Source organism: Vicia villosa, linkage group LG7 (assembly GCF_029867415.1).
Source record: "Vicia villosa cultivar HV-30 ecotype Madison, WI linkage group LG7, Vvil1.0, whole genome shotgun sequence".
In the NCBI taxonomy this organism is placed as follows: Eukaryota; Viridiplantae; Streptophyta; class Magnoliopsida; order Fabales; family Fabaceae; genus Vicia; species Vicia villosa.
The window spans coordinates 73,183,781-73,207,558 of record NC_081186.1 but is presented as its reverse complement, the minus strand read 5'-3'; the positions used below and the strand labels follow the sequence as shown (position 1 = coordinate 73,207,558).

Below are 23,778 nucleotides of genomic sequence, written 5' to 3'. Positions count from 1 at the left end.
AAAATGAACTTTCATAAAATTGAATTTCAAGACTCTGTTTGGTAAGACATTTTTTCGAACTTATAGTTTATGTCTTATGTCTTATAAGCTCATATGATAATTTAGACCCGTTTGATAACGGTCTTTTCATCACGAGCTTATAACTTATTTTACTAGCTTATAGCTTATTTTCCAAACGCTATTTCAAATAGCGTTTTAGCTTATGTCTTATAGCTTATTATTTTTTCTTCCTTTTTTATCCTTATTATTTCAATTAAAATCCATTTTTAACCCTTATAATTTATTTTAATTTAAAATAAAATAATTATATATTAAATATCTTTTACGTCATTTTACATTTATAAGTTAATTGAACCGTTAATTTTACCAAACACTTCAATGAGCTTATAAACTATCAGTCTCAACCATCCGCTATAAGCTATAAATAGCTTATAGCGGATGGTTGAGACTGATAACTTATAAGTTCATTGAAGTATTTGGTAAAATTAGCGGTTCAATAATTAACTTATAAATGTAAAATGACATAAAAGATATTTAATATATAATTATTTTATTTTAAATAAATTATAAGGATTAAAAATCGATTTTAATTAAAATAATAAGGATAAAAAAGAAAGAAAATATAATAAGCTATAAGACATAAGGTAAAACGCTATTTGAAATAGCGTATGGAAAATAAGCTATAAGCTATTAAAATAAGTTATAAGTTTGTGATGAAAAGACTGTTACCAAACGGATCTAAATTATCATATGAGCTTATAAGACATAAGACATAAACTATAAACTCGAAAACATGTCTTACCAAACAAAGCCAAAGTGTAAAAACAACAATAACACTACAAAAAACACAAAAATGCTATTTTGAGGAAATATTGATATGCCTTATTTTTTGGGAAAAATAATAAGAAATATTGATATTCCTTATTTTATGGGAAAAATAATAGAGTAATATATTTCTTATGTAAATATATTTTACAAATATAATTATTATGTTTTTTTTTACATAAAAGTTTAACTAATATGATTGTTTTTTTAACATATTTTTAACATTTGGTGGGGTTAATAACCTCTACAAACTAACCGCCACAATTATTCGACTATACCAACGGTTATTGTTGAATGCAGTATAGGGCAAGCAACAAAAGAAAGATTTGGAAATATTGATCCGGGAATTATCGTCCACAGAGATGGAGATGCCATTCAACAGTTTCTACGGTTTCGAGCTCGGGTTTGAATGAGAAAAAGGTAAACAAAGATATGGACAGGAAAAGAATAAACACATTCTTAGAAGAGAAATAACTTATCAGGAATGTAAATATATTCACTCTTCACAAACATACACTTACCAACCCGTTATACTCAACCTACGATACTCATCTATGTTATCACGTATCTCTCACATAAGCGTCCATCTCTGGAGCACAAACGAGATAATCTCACAACTAAGGTTATCTCTAACGCAAAGTCACGAGAACATCCGTATTCTCGCGTCGGCGATCTCTCGCGCGCCGCTCAAACACGAAAGCATTAAGTACAGATACTATCGGTGAATGCTAGCTCTAAATCTATCTCTAGAGTTCAGAACCAACAGAATATCATCCTAGATAAAGATTCAAGCAGTTTATCTCTAAAGCAACTCAAATCTCCAGCACAGAGCAAAAATCCAGAATAACAATCAACATAGATTTGTAAAGAAAGTTAAATATAACTTTATAATCGGTAAATCGGTAAATATACATAAGATTCAAGTACATATACAAACAAACCCAACACAAAAGAAATACACAAAGAATAGAGAAGATAAACCAAACATCTCGCGGGTTGTCAGCTCCGGTTGATGAGAAATCCACCTCCGATCTTCCAAGTGCATGACCCAGTGTTGTTTTCTAAGCTAATCCTACTCTAAGAATGAAAATGATGGAGTTGGAACCAAAAACTCTCCAAAACCATAACCTAGAAATGTTACAAATGAAGAAATATAAAGACAAGTTCTGCTACTGCCGCTTAGCGGCCAAATCTCGCTTAGCGGCCTACACGTATTCACAAAATATCTACAACAGTAAACAGGCCTCCGCTTAGCGGCCAGACCCGCCGCTTAGCGGCCAGGGAAATTTGGTTCACCCCTGGAAAGCGCGCTTACACGCCGCTCAACGGAGCTCTCTGCACAAAACTTGCTTATTTGATCCAAAATCGCGCAATCGGAGCCGTGCCTTCGACACTTTATTCCTCGAGGCTCCAATAAGCATGAATACCGATAAAAACAAAGGGAAAACTATTAAACGGTATATAAAATATATGAAAACTAAATAATGTGAATATATACACAAAAGTGGGGATTTTATTACAAAAACGGAATGAATAGAATCGATAAGTGTCACAATTATATACTCAAAATAACAACATTTTTGCACTTATCAGTTATTTAGAACTCCCGTAGATAAATTGTGAGAATCGTATAAGCGGTAGTTTTTATAACTCCCACCAAACAATTTGCGGAGGTCAAACCCTCTTCAAACTCAAATAATAACTCCCATAATTCATGCACATTTTTTTAGTGTAAACTGTGTATAAGTGTTTACTCCCTCCGTCCCATAATGAGTGCCCACATGGGCGGACCATTGTAGGGACAAGGGGGTGCCACGGCCACCCCAATTTTTTTTTTAATTTTTTTTTCATATAGTGAAAATACCCATATACCCTCCACTTAACATAGTAATTACTAAAATGCCATATATGTTATAAACTTAACAATGTTGTTTCACATTTCACATTTCCTTTCGGTATTAGTTTTTTATTTAAAAAGTTGAAACACTACTCTTTGTTCCTCAACTCATCTCAGTTCTCAATACTACCGTCCACGGTTCACCACCACCCACACCATCCGTCGGCTTCAGGTAACTACTCTATAAACTGTGTATTATTTTGGGGTAAATGACTTTTCTTCCTTTTATTTGTTTATCTGCAACATATAGTTTATGTTTCATAAAGTAGAATATTAGGGTTTTTTCTTCCATTTCACAAATTGATGAAACAATCAAATTGATAATATTGTGTTAATTTAAATAATATTATGTCAGATTGAATTGTGAATTTAGGGATTTAAATTTTGGGATTGAATTGTGAATTTAGGGATTTAATTTTTGTGAGTTGTAAGTTGTGTTGTTTTGGAGTTTTGTTGTGTTATGCTGAAATTGTTTTGGGATTTCTTCAATTGATTTTGCAGCACAAAAGTAATAATGAAGAGTAGAAAAATTGATTCTTTTTTCAAGAGGAAAGAAAGAGACGACGATAATTTGACTTCTATTTCTGAACCTCAAAGAGTTATTCAGAATCCAAGAATTGAAGAAAATGTTAATAGAGTTTGTCCGGATGACATTGAGAATTCTTTAGAACGTGATCTTGAAAAACGTCCTCCAATGTGGAAATATCCATTAAATCAAATGGATGAAATACGAAGAGCTTATTTGAAATGGGGTCCATATCAAATGCATTTAGAGCAGTATCCATTGTCTGGTAACGAAGATCATCAAAGAAGATTTCAATACACTTGGTTTAGCCTCTTTCCTTCATGGTTAGAATATTCACCTTCAGAAGATGTTGTTTATTGCTTACCATGTTATCTTTTTAGCAAAAGACCAAATGGACGTCCTAGTTCAGATGTTTTTATTTCTACAGGTTTTAGAGGTTGGAAGAAAGTTAGAAATGGAAAGCATTGTGCATTTCTTAAACACATAGGGAGTGATCCTTGTTCACCACACAACAATGCTATGAAAGCTTGTCAAGATTTGTTGAATCAAAATGGACACATTAGGAACATTTTTCAAGCTCAAAGTTCGACTGAAATTATGAAGAATCGACTACGTCTCAAGACTTCAATTGACACAGTTCGTTGGTTAACTTTTCAAGCTTGTGTTTTTAGAGGTCATGATGAAAGTAAAGAATCATTAAACCAAGGTAATTTTCTTCAATTGGTAAAACTCTTGGCATTTTATAATGATGAAGTTGCAAAAGTTGTGTTGGAAAATGCTCCATCAAATAGCAAGTATACTTCACATAAAATTCAAAAAGAGATTTTGCATATTCTTTCAAGTAGGGTGAAAAAGCATATCCGTGAAGAAATTGGCGATTCCAAATTTTGTATAGTTGTAGAGGAAGCTCGTGATGAATCTAAAAAAGAGCACATGTCTCTTGTTTTGAGATTTTTTGATAAAGAAGGTTTTATACAAGAGAGATTTTTTGGCCTTGCACGTGTTACTGACACTACATCTTTAACTCTTAAGCAAAAGGTATGTGATATACTTTCTCTACACAACCTTGATGTCTCTAACATTCGTAATCAAGGGTATGATGGTGCTAGAAATATGAGAGGAGAATGAAATGGTTTACAAGCACTATTTATGAAGGATTGTCCTTATGCATATTATGTTCATTGTTTTGCTCATCAATTGCAACTTGCTCTGGTTACTGCATCAAGGGAAGTTAAACCAATTCATCAATTCTTTGATAAACTAACTCTTATTGTGAATGTTGTTTGTTCTTCTACAAAGAGACATGATGAGTTACAAGCTTCCCAATTAGATGAAATTGAACATTTGTTAGAGATTGGTGAAATTGTAACTGGTAAAGGTGAAAATCAAATTGGTACTTTCAGACGGGCTGGAGATACTCGTTGGGGATCACACTTCTCTTCTATTAGTAGCTTGATAACTATGTATGAAGCAACTTGTACTGTTTCAAAAAAAAATTGCAAAGGAAGGATTAAACTATGCTTCACGTGAAGATGCTGATAGTGCTTACAATTACTTGAAATCATTTGATTTTATATTCATATTGCATCTGATGAAAGAAATTATGGGTGTCACAAATATGCTTTGCCAAGCCTTACAACAACAATCCCAGGATGTAGTTAATGCTATGAATTTGGTTTGTTCAACAAAAACTCTTATTCAAGAATTGAGAGAAGATGGTTGGGATAAATTGTTTACTTGTGTGAAGTCTTTTTGTGAAAAACATGATATTGAGATTCCTGATCTTGATGATGTTCACTCAACAACAAGATTTGGGCGCTCTCGTCTTGAAGAGAACCAGGTAACCATTGAGCATTACTTTAGAGTTGAAATATTTTTCACTACCATTGATAAACAATTACAAGAGTTGAATAGCAGATTTAGTGAGCAAGCGATTGGTTTGTTAACTCTAAGTTGTGCTTTGTCTCCGAAGGATAATTACAAGGCTTTTAACTTTGATACGATTTGCACTCTAGTTGAAAAATATTATCCTATGGACTTCAATGAGCAAGAGAGGATTAATTTGCAATTTCAACTTCGACATTTTATTATTGACGCTCGCCAAGCATCGAGTTTGAAGAATTTATCAACTATTCAAGACTTATGTTCATCTTTGGTTGCAACGGGAAAGAATGGAATTTACTATTTGATTGATAGACTGCTTCGCCTTGTCATGACTCTCCCTGTATCTACAGCCACTACTGAAAGATCTTTCTCGGCAATGAAAATTATCAAGACAAGATTGAGAAGTAAAATGGGAGCTGATTTTCTAGGAGATAGCATGACGGTTAACATTGAAAGAGAAATTGTTGTAAATATTGATTCTGAGACTATTATAGATGATTTCAAGCTACTCAAAAACCGTAGAGCATTATTATAAGGTATTTTTAAGTAATAGTTTTTTATCTTTTCATGTTAAATTATGTGTTTATGACAATTTAGATATTTTATATACAATATAGTATGAATATTTAATTTATAAATTATATTTTAATTTTGTGGCCACCCCAAACTTTAGAGTCTGGTTCCGCCACTGAGTGCCCAGCACACCATTTCACATATATTAAGAAAAAAGTATAAAAATAAGAGAGAATATTATTTTTAAAATATTACCCTTATTATGTATTGAGAATGGTGAAATTTATATTAATTAGAGGGTAGAATTGGAAAAGTATATTGAAAATTGAATGGATCATTTATTTTTTAACATCATTTTATTTCAGATTGATCACGCATTGTGGGACGAAAGAAATATTGTAAAATAAATGATAAATATCGTGTAGAGAAATTCTAAAAAGATAAATATAATGTGGAGAAATTCTAAGAGACAGACTATTTTATGAGGATGTTTCTCTATGATCTATAATACTAATCTATATCAATAATATATAATATTATTAATTTTATGATATTTTTCATTAAAAAAAAGACAAAATTAATTAGAGTATTGTATATTAGGCATAATTATATTATATAATAATGATTAATTTTTAAGGAAAATAAATTATATTTTCACATTTGTTAGAGTTAAATTAAAAAACAATATAGGAGTGACGTAGCCTTTCGAGAATTTAAATCCAAGACATTTGTAAACATATTACCACCGAGGCCACTAAACTCTTTTTGTTATTTTTCTGCTGTTGTTTGTATTTGTTATTTGTTTAAGCGAATTTTGATATCTTCAACCTCTTTCAAAGGGAATTCAAAAGTTTGCAACTGTTGCAGGTTTTTCACAATTCCTCGTTTCTTCAAAAACACTCTTCTCCAATCACCAACTGGTTCTTTCCCAATCTGTAGTTTTGTACCCTAAAACCCTCTTTTACAACTTTTTCAATTTACGATCCTCACATATACTTGAAGCTTGGTTTAGAATATAGGTTTAACATGATGAATACATCTTTATCTATGTCATAGATTGCTAGGAAATGTTGAGGCCATGGTTTTCATTTTGACTGATTTTAACTTAAAAGTGATGAGTTTGGGAAAAAAGTGTTTAGGTTCCTAGTTGTTTTAAGGTTGTATAATATAAGGATATTGTAATTTTTTCTAGGTGTATATGAAGGCTGAGGATGAAGATATGAACGCAAATCCAAAATTCGGTCGTTGATGCTTTAACCTTCATATTTTCATCCTCAACCTCCATACAAACCCAAAACAATTATTACAAATTTTTTAAATCCAAAATTGTATATGCTTTTTTTCCGAATCTAATATTGATAATCAAAACAACCCCAACGAAATGGTAAGAATGCAATTTTTTGTGTCGAAACAAGTTGCTCGACAGAAACAAAATTGTGTCAAAATAACCTAGTGTTTGTTGAAGCAGGTTCCTAGTAGGAAATTTCGAATTAGGCATAATTTTATAGTGTTAACAAAATTAGGTATTTCAAATTTTTGTATTTTGGGCTTTACTTAGGGAGCAAGCAAACCTAAAACCTATAAATAGGCAATAACCCCTATTATTGTTTTTTTACTCACTTGCAGTTGCAAAGAATAAACTTCAGTTTGAAGAGTAGAGGGAAACTCTGTAGAAATTCTTCTTCTTCCCTTTATTTTGTTCAAACTCTAATTCATTTCATTCCCAATTCATCTTTCTTTTCTTCTTTCATTAATAATTGTGCAACACAATCATCTTGCAATCGAAATTAGTTGATTCACTCTACTAAATAACAAGAGGGAATTCATAGGTGCAATTGAACCTTGTTCATCAAGATTGATTTAGAATTCTCCATAAATTTGATGTAATTTCAACATATGGTATCTAGAGCTCTGGATGAGAAATTTGAGGCAACAAAAAGTGGTGGTAGTGAATAATCCAAACGGACATTTTCCGGTGAATCTTAAGAGTCAGAATTATGACAATTAGTGCAAGCAGATGAAGGTGGTTTTCTGTTATCACGATCTTTGGAATCTTGTGAAGGAAGGTGTATCGCTGCTTGAAGAAAACGTGACGGATGAAGAAAATAATGCACACAATTAATTGAAGAAGAAAGATTATAAATATCTCTTTATAATTCACCAATGTGTTGATCTATACAATTTTGAGAAGCTGGGTGATGTTGAATCAGCAAAAAAAACATGGGAAGCGCAGAAAAGGTGAGGTTACAAAATCACAAAAAAACGAATGAATTGCTTCAAATGAAAGAAAGTGAAAGCATAATTGATTTCTTCACTAGGGTTACGAAAATAGTGAATCAAATCAAGGTGTATGGAGAATCGTTGACATTAAGATCAGTTGTCAAAAATATCTTGAGGTCATTGTATCATAAGTTTGACCATGTTGTGGTTGCCATAGAAGAATAAAAATATTTTTCAACATTGGCAAAGGAAAATCTACAAGGAACGCTTAAATCTCATGAACAAAGAATAAGTGAAAGAGTTGCAGGAAAGTCAAAGAGTGATGTGGCTTTGTAGGCGTAATCAGCAAAAGAAAATAAAGGCAAAGGAAAGCGGTTGACAACAAAGATAGATGAGGCTACAAAAATTCGAATGGTCGAGGAAACCATCAAGAAGGAAATTCATCTAATCAAACAAGACTCTCGTACCAAAGCAACCAAAGAGGTGGTGGTGCAGGTAGAGCAAGAGATGGTGGTTAAAAACCTGACAAAAGTCACAGTCAGGGTTTCAATTGTCAGAAGTATGATTACTATTATAGTGATTGTCCAGAAAAACAAAAGAATCAAGAAAGTGATGCAAAGTTTTCAAAACTTCAAGAAGAAGAGATGGTGTTGATGGTTACAACAAGAAATGAATAAAGATTCAGGGACCAAATGTACTTGGACTCTGGATGCTCATCACATATGTAGGGAAGAAAATATTGGTTTGTTAACATAAAGCCGTTGATGAAGAAGATGGTGAAATTTGCAAATGACAATAATCTAGCAACTGAAGGTATTGGTGATGTTCTGATTATGAGGAAATATGGCAAAAGGTCAGTAGTTTCCAATGTATTATATATACCATGCATGAAAAGTAATTTGCGCATAATAGGGCAGTTGGGCGAAAAGAACTACAAAGTGTCGATCTAAGACAAGATGATGAGAGTTGTCGACTCAAGTAAAAGGTTAATCTTAAAGGAACCTATGTCTCAAAATAAAACCTTCAAGATTGAACTTAATGTGATGGAGCAAACGTTCCTTGTGACTGAAGCTAGCAGGGATGAATGAATATGGCACTATAGACTTGGACATCTCAACTTCGAAGACATTTTAGACTTGAAAATAAGAAATATGGTTTCAGGATTACTAGAAATCGACATTCCAAACAAAGTATATATGTGAGGAATGTGTACAAGAGAAGCAACATAAGAACAACTTCAACAAGGATGCAGGAAGCAAGTTGAAGACTTTTCTTGAAGCCATATACTTTGAAATATGTGGACCGATCCAGGTGAATTTGATTGGAGGTAATAAATACTTTATCACATTCCAAGATTATTTTAGTCGAAAATTATGGAATTACTTGATCAAGAAGAAACGTGAAGTGATAGATGTATTTTCCAAGTTTAAATCTATGGTCGAATGACAAATTGGTCGAAAGTTCAAGATTCTGAGGACTGATGGTGGTGGAGAATATGTGTCAAAAGACTTCGTCATGTTATTTGAGAAAGAACATATTGTGCATGAGGTGGTGCCACCCTACACTCCATAGCTAAATGGAACTACAAAAAGGAAGAATAAAACCATCATGAATATGGTGAGAAGTATGTTGAAAGGAAAACATTTACCTAAGGAATATTCGGGTGAAGTTGTGTCGATTGCAACTTATATCTTGAATGGATGTCTGACGAAGAAGATAGAAGGAGTCACGCCAAAATAATTTTGGTCTGGTGTCAAACCTAGCTTAAATCATCTAAAGATATTTGGATTTATAGCACATAGACATGTGCTGGGTTAGTTAAGAATAAAACTTGATGACAAGTCGAGTCAGGTGATCCTAATAGAATATCATTCGACTGGAGGATACAAGTTTTTTGATCCGATGAAAAAGCAAGTAATGATCAGTAGGGACGTGATCATAGATGAGCATAAGGAATGAGACTGGACTGACAGTATCAAGAAATATTCAGTGAGAATTTTATGAGAAGAACCAATAAGTGAAGTCGAAATAGAAGTTCGACAAGAAGAATTTAGAGGTGAAGCAGGCCCAAGCAGACATCCAGAATAAGACACATGCCTGCAAGGTTGCAAGAATGTGTGATTACATCCAATGATGTGGTCGATAATGAAGGTGAGCTGGTACATTATGCTTTCTATGCAGATGACGAACCAGTCAATGCAGCTGAGGCATTGAAAGTGTTAAAATTAATGTGTTGTAATCACCACTATCTTTAGTAAGCATTATGTGAGAATTGTAACCATCATAATATAATTATTGTCTTTATTTAGATTTATGGTAGAGTTGTATCATTAAGATTGAGAAAACCAAAGAGTCATCATCTTGATTATCAACCCATTTGTATTCTCTATCAGTTTCCTTCAAGCCTATATAAAGGCTTTGTAATGCTAAGTTGATAGCAACAAGTGTCTGGTGAATTCAATAAAAGCAGAGATTTTCAATGGTCATCCACCAGTAGAAGTATAGTGCAAAAAGTGACAAAAATTAGTTTTTCTCTGCAGAATTCTGCAACACTACAATTTATTACATACCACCTCTTGAATACCACCAACAGAGTGGTATCAGAGCTGCAGATCCTTGCAGCTGCAGCAAAAACAACAACAGTTATGACTTCCATAATCAATCCTTCTGCAACTTACAACAATGTCAAAGTTCCTTTATTTGAAGGAGAGAACTATGATATTTGGGCTGTTAAAATGGAGACTCTATTCACATCTTTGGATGTTCTAGAGTATGTCAAAAACGGGTATGAAGAACCGGCACCAACAAAGGCTGAAAAATAAAAAGAAAAGGCTGAAGAATCAAGCCAACGGCTTGAAGAGTTGAAGAAGAAGAAGATTACAGATGTTGGAGTTCTCGAGATGATTCAAAGAGGAGTATCTCTATCCATTTTTCCAAGGACCCTGGAGTATCCTACAACAAGAGTTCGAAAGAGACTCAAAGGTGTGAACGCTGAAGCTTCAATCTTTTAAGAGAGATTATGAAAATGAAAGGATGAAGGAGAACGAGAGCGTGAACGAATACTTCAACAGACACTCTGAGTTAGTGAATCAAATGAAGTCGCATGGTAATACGATAGAAGATCGCAGAATTATTGACAAATTTTGATTAGTTTGACAGCATGATTTAACCCAGTGGTGGGTGTGATAGAAGAAACCAAGGATCTATCAACCTTGACTGTTCAAGGGTTGATGGGGTCTTTCAGATCCTACGAGCAAAGGATGTTACGACATTCTAAAAAATTAATTGAGAGTGTCTTTCAATCTAAACTCAACATTCAGCCCAACAATGGTGAAAATAAGCCCTAAATACAAACTAGAGGTGAGTCTTTTAGAGGTGGCAGATTTGGAAAAGGCAGAGGCCAAAACTCACGTGGAAGATCTGGAAGAGGCGCAAATGGCGGAAGATGGAATGGAACATCAAACAAATGGTGCAAAAATTGTAACAGCGACACTCATGATGAGAAGGACTGTTGGAACAAAGGCAAACAACAATGCCACAATTGCAAGAGATTCGGACACCTTTAAAAGGATTGTTGCCTTGCAAATCACCCACATGCTTCGTACGCAGAAGGAGAATCTGATGAAGGAAATTTGTTTTTTGCTTGTCAAAATGCATTGCATGAAGAAGGTAAAAATGTTTGGTATTTAGACAGCGGTTGTAGCAACCATATGACCGGACAAAAGGAAACATTTATAAACATTGATTCTTCATCCGGCTCAAAAGTTAAAGTGGGCAATGGAGAACATGTCGAAGTGAAAGGGAAATGAAGCATTGGAGTCACCACGAAGCAAGGAAGCAAAGTCATACATGACATGCTTAATGTGCCAGAATTAGACGAAAATTTGCTTCGCATTGGACAACTTTTGGAGCACGACTTTTCTCTAGACTTTGAGAATAGAGAGTGAATTTTTTTTAACTTAGAAAGAAGAAGTGTTACCGTTGTTAAGATGACTAGCAACAGGAGCTTTCCAATATCTTTCAACTATGAGAAAAATGTAAGCATGATGGCCAGAGAAGAGAATGACTCATTGTTATACCCCAAAATTTGCCCACATTATTTTTCAAGAAAACTCCAATCTGAAAATTAAGAGTCTCATATAATCATGGATTTTTATTTCAACAAATATCCTGACATATGAAATACTTAGTTTTTAGAATTTTTCTTATACAGTAATTTGGCTTGCAGTTGAATTTATTCTTACGCAAACGCCAAATACTGTTTATTACTTCATACATGCTATTTATTTATTTACAGATAAATAGTACTGACACAATTGGTACAGAGTTAAAATCTTTTTGCAGGCGCAGAATCAGGAAACTCAGACTGTACTGGTAACAAGTAGATTATTATTATCTTTTGTTTCCCACTAATTTTTGTACTATATTCCATTATTTTCAAAAAATCTTTTCAAATCTCTTTTTCAAAAATCAAATCTCTCTTTTTCCCAACACTATCTCCACTTTCTTTCAAATCTTACTTCCACTCAAATTTTCCTTTTGTACGGAATCACATCATTCCCCAACGTCTCTATCCTTCTTTCCATTCTATAAATACCTCCCATTTTCTTCCATAAAATCTCACATCAAATTCTAATTCATCTCTCAAATTTCCACTTCATAATCCATCCTTTCTTCTTCCCTGACAAGAATGGCAAAGTGGATAGAGACACTGTCTCTTACAGTCATCACCATTGCTACGGTGATCATGACTTTCTTCTGCCTGCATAGTCCTGAAGAGTGTGGACCTGCAATGGTTGCACTCCCAATCATCTACATGTTATTGTTCATAGCATGGATCATTAATCGTCATTCTTAAAATTTGCAGTATTTCTTATTTCTTAAATGTACCGTTTATTCGTCGTACTGTTCAATATAGTATGTAATATTTGTACTGTCAGTATTAAATGTTGTACTATTTGTCATAATATTGCTTAATTACTCAGATAATATTTTATGTGTTTTCTGCCAGTCAAATATTCATTTTTCTGTGCATTAAATGATTTTCAGGGTTATTATCGGTAATTTTGCCCGCATACAGTAAATATTAGTTATTTATTATGTCTATGTTTTTTTTAACAAGTCATGTAAATAAACTTTCATTTTTCACATAAAACAAAAAAACAAAAACAACAAAAAAGAAAATTATCTTTGACTGTTGATTTTTCACTCTAACTGCTACGTCAATACCTGAACAGTCAGTTGACAGCCAAACTGCTGGCAGTACAATTCTCAGTGTTATGTACCATCAATCAAATCAATCTTTCACAATTCCAAATTCCAAGATTTTTGTTCTAGAAGTCTTCTGAATATCACGCGATTAGCAGAAACTCAACACTGCACAAAAATCAGGTACGCTTAACTGTCTCCTACACAAACAGTCCCTGACTAGGGTTTTCTTGTTTTTACAGGAGAAACAAGTTTTTGAGAGCTCATATGGATTTCATGCACATCCATATATCTCAAAGTACCATCATACAAATTTTCAAACTTCAATTCACTCAGACGCACCGTCAGCAGCTCAACCAGTCAACCGACGACCCGTTTGACCAAAAAAGTCAACAGACAGTCAAAAATGAAATTTTTTGTCAAAGTCCATATTTTGTCAAAGGATTCATCATTTGATCATTGGATGATCATAATTCATCAAGGAAAGATCAAAAATCAACAAAACCCTAAGATTCAAAATTAGGGTTTTTGCCTGAAAAGTCAACTCAACTTTGACTGATCATAACTCTCTCATCCTTCATCCAAAAAATTCAAACCAAAGCTTGTTTTGAAGGAAATTCAATTATATTTCAAATGCCATTGATCCCATGGTCATTGGATTCACCATTTGAAAAATATGATCAAAGACATTAGAGGTCATTTTCAAAGTCAACAAAAAGACACTTTTTTCAAAAGGACACACAAGGAGCTTCAAAAATCATTTTACATGAGACCAAAGGCATTGGTTAGAGGACTCTTTGAGGTTTCCAAAAAGTGCAAGATCTCCTTCATATGACAAAAATTGAGGGATCTACACCTTGTTGAAGTTGGCTAAATTTTGGGAAAATGCATGAAATCAACATTGCTCAAAAATGTATTTTTTCCAAATGGGGCCAAGTTTTCATGGTTCAAACATCTTTGCCATGTTATTATGGGCCTCCCACGACCAAGACAAGGCCCACACCTTTTTTATCCATTTTTGGCATAATTTTATCTTATTTTAAGATTAAATTAAAAGAAAAATGGATGGATAATGGGTAGCTTGATTTCCAAGCATGACTCACCCAAGGAATCTTCATCTTTCTGCAGAGAATTGAAGAGCAAGGCAGGTGCATTGAAGACAAGAAGACTTGGTCAATAATTCAAAGCTTTTTTAATATAAAAAATGCAAGAATTCCACAAAGGCAACTAGTTGCTTCTTAGCTTCAATTCTAAGCACTCAATGCTTATAAATAGGCTAGCATGCTTCAGTAACAAAGGAGACAGGAATCAGAAACAAAGCCTTGCCCATATACACTTGTAACCACTTGAAAAAAATTCAAAGAAAATTCAAATTCGAGTTTTTAATTTCAGTCCATTTCAATACAAACTAAGCATTCAAACATCATCTCTGAGCTTCACTGAAACTATTCCAATCAATTGCAAGTCTTAAACATCACTGAATCGAGCTACACAGGTCACGATTTGTCCAAACTAAAACTGACTTGTATCTCATAACACAAGCATATATAGCACGATGTAGACATATATTTGGACTTGGTGTGGTGTGTAGATCATTTCTGGAACTTTAATTAAGTTTTAGACGCTTACACACGAAGTTACCATTTTAGGGTTCATAACCTAAAATTTAGGGCTTTTTGAAATAGGCAAAATTAGAAGTTCTAAATAGCACCATTAAAATCGCATGAACAATACGAACTTAACCATGGCATCGCGCCAAATTTATACTCATGTTTGCTTGTATTCGCTATTATTAACAGGTGTAAAAGATTGGAGTTTTTACACCACCTGCAAATGAATGGTGTAAAAGCCCATCTGAAGGTTGAAGGTGATGCGTGGCGTCCTCTGATTGGCTGGGAGGCGCGCGCGTGATTTTTTTAAACTGACCTAGGATTCAGTGTTTTGCAGGTGTTCCATGTGCTATGGTCCCTCACCATCTGGGCCTTCTGATCCACTTGCCAGCTCATCCAACGCGCCAGACAAAGTAGTCCTTACCATGGACTCTCAATCCAACCACACCTGATCAGTATCTTTTTATTTTCTATTTTTTATTTTAATTTCTTTGTTAAATTAATTTAAAATAGTTTTAAAAATCCAAAAAATACACAAAAAATATTTTTAGACTTCTAAAATAATATATTATTTTCTGAAATAAAAATATTTTATTTTTCTTCAAAATTTCAATATTTTGCATAATTAATTAGTATATATTTATATATTTGCTTTTTAATTATTCTAACCAATCAAAAAATCATAAAAAAAATTGTTCTTAATGTTAAATATTGTTTATATATTATAAACTAATTTTGTACATATTTTGAATAATTTTCTTTTTAAGTTTTAATTATTTGTATAATTATTTGTATAATTATGTTTTAATTAACTTAAATCAATTTCAAATCAATTCCAAAAATTCCAAAAAAATTAGTTTTGTTTTAAAATTAATTAACAAATGTTTTGTACATATTTTAAACTTAATTTCTAGGTTTAAATCTATTTTCATCTTTTTTCTTCATTTTAATTTAATTAATCATGCATTAATTATAATTAAAATCAATCATAAAAAATCCCAAAAAACATGCCTTTTATTTTTCTTGCAATTTAAATTCCTAGATAAATGTATAGGATGTCAAATTCATGTAAATAGGCTAGTTTACATTTCCTGCACAATCGATGTAATAGCGTAGATTTACTTTCCGCACTTTACATTTCCGCATTTTAATTTCCAGCAAATATAAACTGCGTGTATGTCAAAGATAAAATTGAACCGTTAGATCACTAACTTCAAAGATAAAATATCTGAATACAAACACAATCACACTTGCACCTCTTAAGGTAATCCCTTCTCATTCTTTTCAAAATCAAAGTCAAAATTCTACTATTTCGAGTACAAAATCGAACCTTGCGTTTATATCCGGTGAAAGGATAGATTTTTAAAGGAAATAGGATAAAGACCTTACAACTCAGGGTAGACCTCCTAGTTTGCTTGCTCAAATCAAAACAAACAAAATTCTCATACACTGTTTTTTTTCAAAACAAAACTTTCAAAAAAGACAATACTTTGTATACATCCAAACACGGATTATTACAAAGTTAACGTTCTTTTCAAAACATCTTTCGAAAGATGAACAAGCATTTTGTATACATCCACACACGGATCATTACAAAATTCAAATTACAAAGGTATTTGAAACCACATATGAGCAATTTCAGAGCAATTGAAAAGTGATCGAAAAACAAGTGAGCTAAGCAAACTTAAGAGCCCATGGATAACCATGGATACAAAGGGTGCTAACACCTTCCCTTTGTATAACCTACCCCCTTACCCAGAATTTCTTAAAGGTCTTTTTTCTGTTTCTTTTATAAACCTTTCCTTAATTGGATAAAATAAAAGGTCGGTGGCGACTCTGTGAATTTTCAAAAATGCGAAAGCATTAAGCGATAAAAAAGAGTCAGTTCATGTATCTCTACAGAACAGAGGTATGGCCCGGGATTAAAAAAATCGGAGGTCCACACTCGTATTTATGGCGCAGGAGACTTTGGCATTTGAACTACAAAAGTATCAATTTACTCTATCAAAAGAAGATGGTGTATGGGCTTCCAAGAATTGAAGAAAAATACGGTGTGTGTGAATGATGTTTCCTTGGCAAACACCACTGGAAACCATTTCCAAAGGAAGGTGCATGGAGAGCCAAACAAGTGTTGGAACTTGTACACACAGATGTGTGTGGCCCTATGAATACTTTGTCTCATGGCAAAAATAGATACTTTATCTTGTTTATTGACGAATTTACTCGCATGACTTGGGTATATTTCATGAGACAAAAATCCGAAGCATTTGTAATCTTTAAGAAATTTAAAGCATTAGTTAAAAAACAAAGTGGTAAATTTATAAAGATGTTGAGAAGTGATCGAGGGAAGGAGTACACCTCAAATGAATTTCACAAATTTTGTGAAGATGAAGGTGTTGAAAGACAGCTCACTGTTGGCTATACACCTTAGCAAAATGGTGTATCTGAAAGAAAGAACTAAACCGTGATAGAGATGGCGAAATCTATGCTACTTGAGAAAGGTTTGCCAAAAACATTTTGGCTCGAGGCCGTTAACACTGCTGTGTATTTGATGAACATGTGTCCAACAAAGGCCGTGTGGAAAAAGACTCCATTTGAAGCCTGGAGTGGAAGAACACCATCGGTGAACCATCTTAAATTTTTTGGATGTGTTTTCTATGCTCAAATTCCTAAACAAAAGAGGACAAAGCTGGAAGAAACAAGTGAAAGATGTGTCTTTATTGGCTATAGTTCTATGTCAAAGGGCTATATACTTTACAACTTGAATACAAACAAGGTGATCATTAGCCGGGATGTAATATTTGATAAGAAAACTTCTTGGAATTGGGAAGAAGACAAAAGAAGGAGAAAAAAAATCTCTGCAATCATATTACAACAACAAAATTCAGCAACTGAGAATGAGCAACCAGCCCCATGTACACCAAGTTCCTCATCCTCTCCAAGTTTACCAAATTCAAGTCCATCATCTCCCAGCTCAACTCCAATAAAATTAAAGGATTTGAGTGATATTTATGCAAGATGCAAATATTGTGTTGTGGAACAGAAACTTTTGACGAAGCAATCAAATAAGATGTTTGGAGGAATGCGATGCAAGAAGAAATAAATGTCATTGAGAAAAACAAAACATGGCAGCTAGTTGAAAAGCTAAATGACAAAGAAGCTATTGGAGTAAAGTGGGTGTACAAATTGAAGCATAATCCAGATGGGTCAATTCAAAGAGCCAAGGCTAGATTGGTAGTAAAAGGCTATGCACAATATCCTGGAATTGATTATAGTGAAATTTTTTCCCCAGTTGCAAGACTGGATACTGTACGAATAGTACCAACTTGATGTGAAGTCAGCTTTCCTGAATGGATAATTAAAAGATGAGGTATATGTGCAACAACCTCAAGGCTTTGTGACTAAAGGCCAAGAAGAAAAAGTTTACAAGTTGAAGAAAGCTCTCTATGGGTTAAAACAAGCCCTAGAGCGTGGTATAATGAAATTGACAGCTACTTCATTCAACAAGGATTTCGAAGAAGTCAAAGTGAGCATACCTTGTATGTGAAGCATCAAGGTAAAGATGATATCCTTCTTGTTGTCCTTTATGTTGATGATTTGGTGTATAAGGGTAACAAAAAGAAAATGGTTGAAAATTTAAAAATAGAAATGATGAAAAAATATGAGATGAGTGATCTTGGCTTGCTGCATCATTTTCTTGGTATTGAGATTTACCAAGATGAATATGGAGTTTTTATTTGTCAAAGGAGATATGCTGAAAATATTTTGAAAAAGTATGGCATGAATGGCTGCAAACTTGTTGATATTCCTTTAGTGGTGAACGAAAAATTAAAGAAGGAAGATGGTGGAAGATTAGTAGATGCAAGCATGTATAGAAGTTTCGTTGGAAGTTTATTTTATCTAACAGCTACACGACCCGATTTAATGTTTGCTGCTAGTTTACTCTTAAGGTTCACGAGTAAACCAAGTCATTTACATCTTGGAGCAGCAAAAAGAGTTCTAAGGTATGTCATGGGAACCACGGAGCATGGAATCAGGTTTGAAAATCATTTTAAACTTGAAGCTAAAGGCTACTGTGACAGTGATTGGGCCGGAAGTGTTAATGACATGAAAAGAACTTCTGCTTATGTGTTCAGCCTGGGTTCGGGAGTAATTTCTTGGTGTTCGAAGAAACAAGACACTGTAGCGTAATCTTCAGCTGAAGTTGAATATTTGCCAGCTGGTTTAGCTACACAACAATCATTGTGGTTGAGAAGAATACTTGAAGATATCGGAGAAAAGCAAGGAGAAAGTTTGTTGCTTCACTGTGACAATAAATCAGCAATAGCCATGGCGAAGAATCCGTTTTTCCACAGTCGAACAAGACATATTAATATGAAGCACCACTTCATTCGAAGTGTGATCGAAGATGGCGATGTTCAATTAGTGTTCTGCAGTTCACAAGAGCAGCTTGCAGACATTTTTACTAAAGCACTACCAAGGGGGAGATTTCAGCAACTTAGAAAAGCAATGGGAGTTAAAGAGCAACATACTAAGGGGGAGTGTTAAAATTAATGTGTTGTAACCACCACTATCTTTAGTAAGCATTATGTGAGAATTGTAACCATTATAATATAATTATTGTCTTTATTTAGATTTATGGTAGAGTTGTATCATTAAGATTGAGAGAACCAAAGAGTCCTCATCTTGATTATCAACCCATTTGTATTCTCTATCAGTTTCCTTCAAGCTTATATAAAGGCTTTGTAATGCTAAGTTGATAGCAAGAAGTGTCAGGTGAATTCAGTAAAAGCAGAGATTTTCAATGGTCATCCACCAGTAGAAGTATAGTGCAAAAAGTGACGAAAATTAGTTTTTCTCTGCAGAATCCTGCAACACTACAATTTATCACATACCACTTCTAGAATACCACCAACAGAAAGATTTGAAGTGGATGAAAGCGATGAACGAGGAACTGAAGTCCATAGAAAACAACAACACTTGGTCACTTGTCCAATTTCCTCAAGGCAAAAAATAAATTGATGTGAAATGGGTATACAAGGCAAAGTTGAATCCCAAAGGAAAATTAACTCGACACAAGATTAGACTTGTGGCGAAAAGATTTCTTTAGAAAAAAGGAATCCACTTCGATGAAGTTTTTGCACTTGTAGCTAGAATCAAAACAATATTTTTTGCGAAGTTAGGATTCAAAATCATAAGTGTGGATTCCAAGTACGGCCGAAAAGCAAACAAATTCTTCTCATGTTTCCTTTACTTTTGTTTAGCATGTTAATTGTGAACTTTGAACCATGTAACATTATATTAATATTATCTCACCTGTTATTTGAGATTGTAGAAAGTGATCAATATGATATTTTATAACCATTTTGATGAAAGGTATATGCTTGTTGATGATGTGCTAATAAAGTTGGATTTTATTGTTCTTTTCCATGACAAAAAGATGGATTTTGAATAACACACTAGATTTGGAGAAAGTTTGGGTATCATGGAGTTCACTATCAATATTTTTGATTTGTTTGTGGGGGAGAAATGCAAAGTTTCGAGCTAATCAAATATCTTTTGCTAATAAGCAAGAATGTGAAATATTTTCCTTATAAACCATGAACAATAGTTAAATGGGAACACCTTAGTAAGAGTAGGATATATGATGTATTTGTTGCTCACATATCTGTGTTTTTTACACAATATCTAACATCAAAATTGAATAATACTTTCTGTCTAATAAATCGTTTTTCTCTCATCTAAAATATGATGTTCACATTCCATCTGTTTGCCTTCTATTTCTGTATTAAACAATTGGCCACACCTTTTTAATATGAGGACTTTCCATATTGTTTGAATTGTCTTGCTTTGGTAAAATACCAGAATCTAAATGCAAATCATGATAACCATTCCCTGATCTCTTTTGTTGTTGAATAACCAAAACAGAACCATCAAAAGTAGAATCTGAAGAAACTAACATGTCACCAATAGGTCCAAGTTCAGGATACTCATTCCAATCAGTTAATCCACAAAACAAACTTGATTCACTTGCATGTCTTCTACCAACCAAAATCAAATCAAAACAACCATCAAGTGACCTTAGAACGTTTATCATTTCAACACTATCTCTTACTACTTCCTCTTTATAATCGTGTCGTTTAATTTGGATGCAATCTACTTTAAACCTATGAATCAAATCTCCGTCTGGATCCTTGTTGATTAAGTTCTTATTTTTCTTTCGACGCTCCATTAGTCGAATCAGTGTGACTCTTACAATCGGGTTGTTAGCCATCCGCATTGCATAGGCTAAGGCTTCACGGTCGTCGTTACCATCTATAAAGACTATTCCAACACTATAAAATGCGACATTTGTTAGAGGATTTCTTATATTCAAAGTACCGCGTTCAATTAGAATCCCAACAGAACAAGGTGCTGTCCTGAGAAGCTGGCGATTCAACGCCCTAATCGGGTGTCCGGATCCTGCTATCCCATTTGATTTCCATTGTCTATGAAAAGGCACAATCAACAAACAAACTCTCTTTTCAGCAACCTGCATACATATTTCATCATGCAATGTCTCGTAAGGCGAAATCGACGTGTAGAGTTTCACAACAACATGGTTTGATTTTTGTTTCTCATAGGATCGAAATGCGTTTATCATGTGCTGTGAGTAATTCTTTTGCGAAGGATTCTTCTTGCCAGTTGGTTGATGATCTATGAAAACCGGGGTTGATCTTCCTCTTAGTTGAATAAGATGTTGAACATAGATACAAATAGGATTTTCCAATGAAGGGTTTGACATTTCAAGAAGATTGATTATAGAAGGTGTGGTTTCTTGATTATGTATACACGCCATGAGATGCAGTTCAATATCTTGAGTTGATTGTTGAATGGTTCTTCTTCTATTTAAAGATATGTACCTCTTTGATGGATCATATAATAATTTCACAAAGGGAGTGGTGACTCCTGTTAACCATAGTACTGCTATCAATGCATTACCATACGATTGTTCATCTACCATCTGCAGACAAAACATTTATAAATTCTCAATATGCAAATTGACCGCATACAAATTCAAGATGAAAAATAAAAATAAATCATTATCAGTTCTTACCGTAATATTTAGACCAGTTTGCAAGTAAAGTAAATGTGTGATGCCTGGAGCACTCATAAGTAGTCCTAAAGCTAAAACATCTGTCATTGGCATCTTCCAATAAATTGAAGGCAATATAGTTCCTACCACCTTCCCAATGAAAGAAACAATAGCAAGAAGTTGAACAATCACAAAGGTATGACCATCAATCAGAAAAACATTGAATCTAGAACCACTATAAAGAAAATACAACGGCAAAAAAATCGATGAAACTAATGTATCCAATCTATCTGCCAATGCTGATCCTAATGGGGGACCTTCAGGTACAGCTATGCCTAGAACGATTGGTAAAATTAGAACATGTTGTCCAATAACTTCACTAAAAAGTGCGCAACTGATTAACATCAAAAACACTGATATTATATATGATTCTTTCATTTGTCTCCCTTCAGGTGTTTGTCTTATCATCCAAAACATTATGGGACGTAAAATGCATAGTATGAAAGTAACCATAACGACCAAACTCATTACCATCAAGATAAAAGTCTTATCTTCGAAGGAAATTTTATTTTTGTGGGTTACCACCATGGTGACCAACAATAAAGAAATGGTTCCACTGACCATGGACGAAGATATCGCTAATCGTCCCATTTCGGAGTTTGATAGTTTTAAATCTGCTAAGTGGATTGCAGTAACATGGAATGAACCACTTGATAAGATGAATGTGATGGAAACTAAGGACTTGGAGAGAGGATGATTAGGAGGTAATGTTTCTCTTGCAAAAATAAAAATAACTGAACTGAATAATAGTGGAAAGATAAATGACAAAATTCCAATTGCCCAAGCTTTTTTCCCTGATCTTACAACAATACTTAGATCAATTTTTACTCCAACTAAGAATATAAACATCATGCCTCCAAAAAAAGCAATTGTCTCACTTATGTAGAATGTTTTTGGTGGGAATAACCACTTTTGTAGGAAGGCGCTTTGTCCTATAACTGATGGTCCTAGCATCATGCCAGCCTGAAAAAACCAATTTCAATAGAAAAATAATTGATTAGCATGCTTCACATTAGGACACATTCCTTAAAGAATTAACCTACCATGTTAAATTTCAATATGATAGTATCAAGTACTAAAATGTGTTGGTTGGTTGTTAGCATGGTTTTAAGACTGATCCACGTGTTCAATTGTGACTGCTATCCTTAGCAACTACGGTGCATGGTAATTGAATGTGGTCTCCATTCGGGTGTTTGGCCGCATTGTAACTACATCAGACTATTTTAGTCATGTACTTTCAAATTTTTGTATCTAATGGGAAAATATAAACTTTAATAGTCTCTCAAATGTGTGTTTCAAATACTTATTTGTGGTGTTACTTTATTTAGCTCGTGAAAATTTAAAATTATTTTTGTCGCAACAAGCATCACAATAATTGTAATTACAAATGACACAATCGCAACTGCATCCGTATCCACTAGTTAAAAATCATGAATGTTTCACTATTCTATTTACCACATCTATCTTATGGGCGCTCATGCATAACAACATGAGTGACCGCAATTTAAAACTACTATCTAAGAATAAGCAAATGTAAAATATATTACCAGCAGTTGTGGAAAGAATTTGGTCTCTCCAATAGGTTCAAGGAAGAATTGTAAAACAGCAGTCAAACTAGAAACTAAAGAGGTTTGTATAAAGAGAACCGGTAATGTGTAACTAAATGGATTATCCGAAAAGAAAATCCCTCTTGATCTTGGATTCTTAGACACCTCTTCACAAAACCATACTCTTCCCGATGTTGAAACGCGGTTAATGGTCGAGTTTACGGTACTATCAGTCATGTTACACGTTAATTAATTACTACAAATCAAACATCATTTGGAGAATGAGGGAAGAAAGACAAACTCATGTTTTGATGTATTTGAAGGATGTTTAACTTTGTGAGAAGTTGATGGTAATGCTGAATTGTGGGTTTGGTGTTTTAAAATTAGTTTGGTTTTGTGATTAGTCTATGGTG

General features: G+C 33.7%; 1 protein-coding gene and 1 pseudogene across 1 annotated transcript; one reads left to right on the top strand and one right to left on the bottom strand.

Annotated features, from left to right (window-relative positions):
* Positions 1 to 3,236: 3,236 nt before the first annotated feature.
* On the top strand, positions 3,237 to 5,667 carry LOC131619327 (uncharacterized; annotated as a pseudogene).
* Positions 5,668 to 20,315: 14,648 nt separating this feature from the next.
* On the bottom strand, positions 20,316 to 23,706 carry LOC131617435 (cation/H(+) antiporter 15-like). Its single transcript, XM_058888721.1, has 3 exons — positions 23,366 to 23,706; positions 21,780 to 22,781; positions 20,316 to 21,686 (listed from the first exon to the last, which is right to left on the bottom strand). Exons 1-3 carry the CDS (start codon positions 23,600 to 23,602, stop codon positions 20,472 to 20,474), a joined length of 2,454 nt encoding a protein of 817 aa, XP_058744704.1. The 5' UTR covers positions 23,603 to 23,706; the 3' UTR covers positions 20,316 to 20,471.
* Between the last annotated feature and the right edge of the window lie 72 nt (positions 23,707 to 23,778).

Bases quoted from the DNA above. Each gene is read 5' to 3' on its own strand.
- LOC131617435 (XM_058888721.1), bottom strand. From the start codon at position 23,602: ATGACTGATAGTACCGTAAACTCGACCATTAACCGCGTTTCAACATCG. The intron at 22,782-23,365 runs GTAATATATTTT...TGGTTTTTTCAG, and splicing joins AATTCTTTCCACAACTGCTG to GCTGGCATGATGCTAGGACC. The intron at 21,687-21,779 runs GTAAGAACTGAT...TTTTGTCTGCAG, and splicing joins AAACTGGTCTAAATATTACG to ATGGTAGATGAACAATCGTA.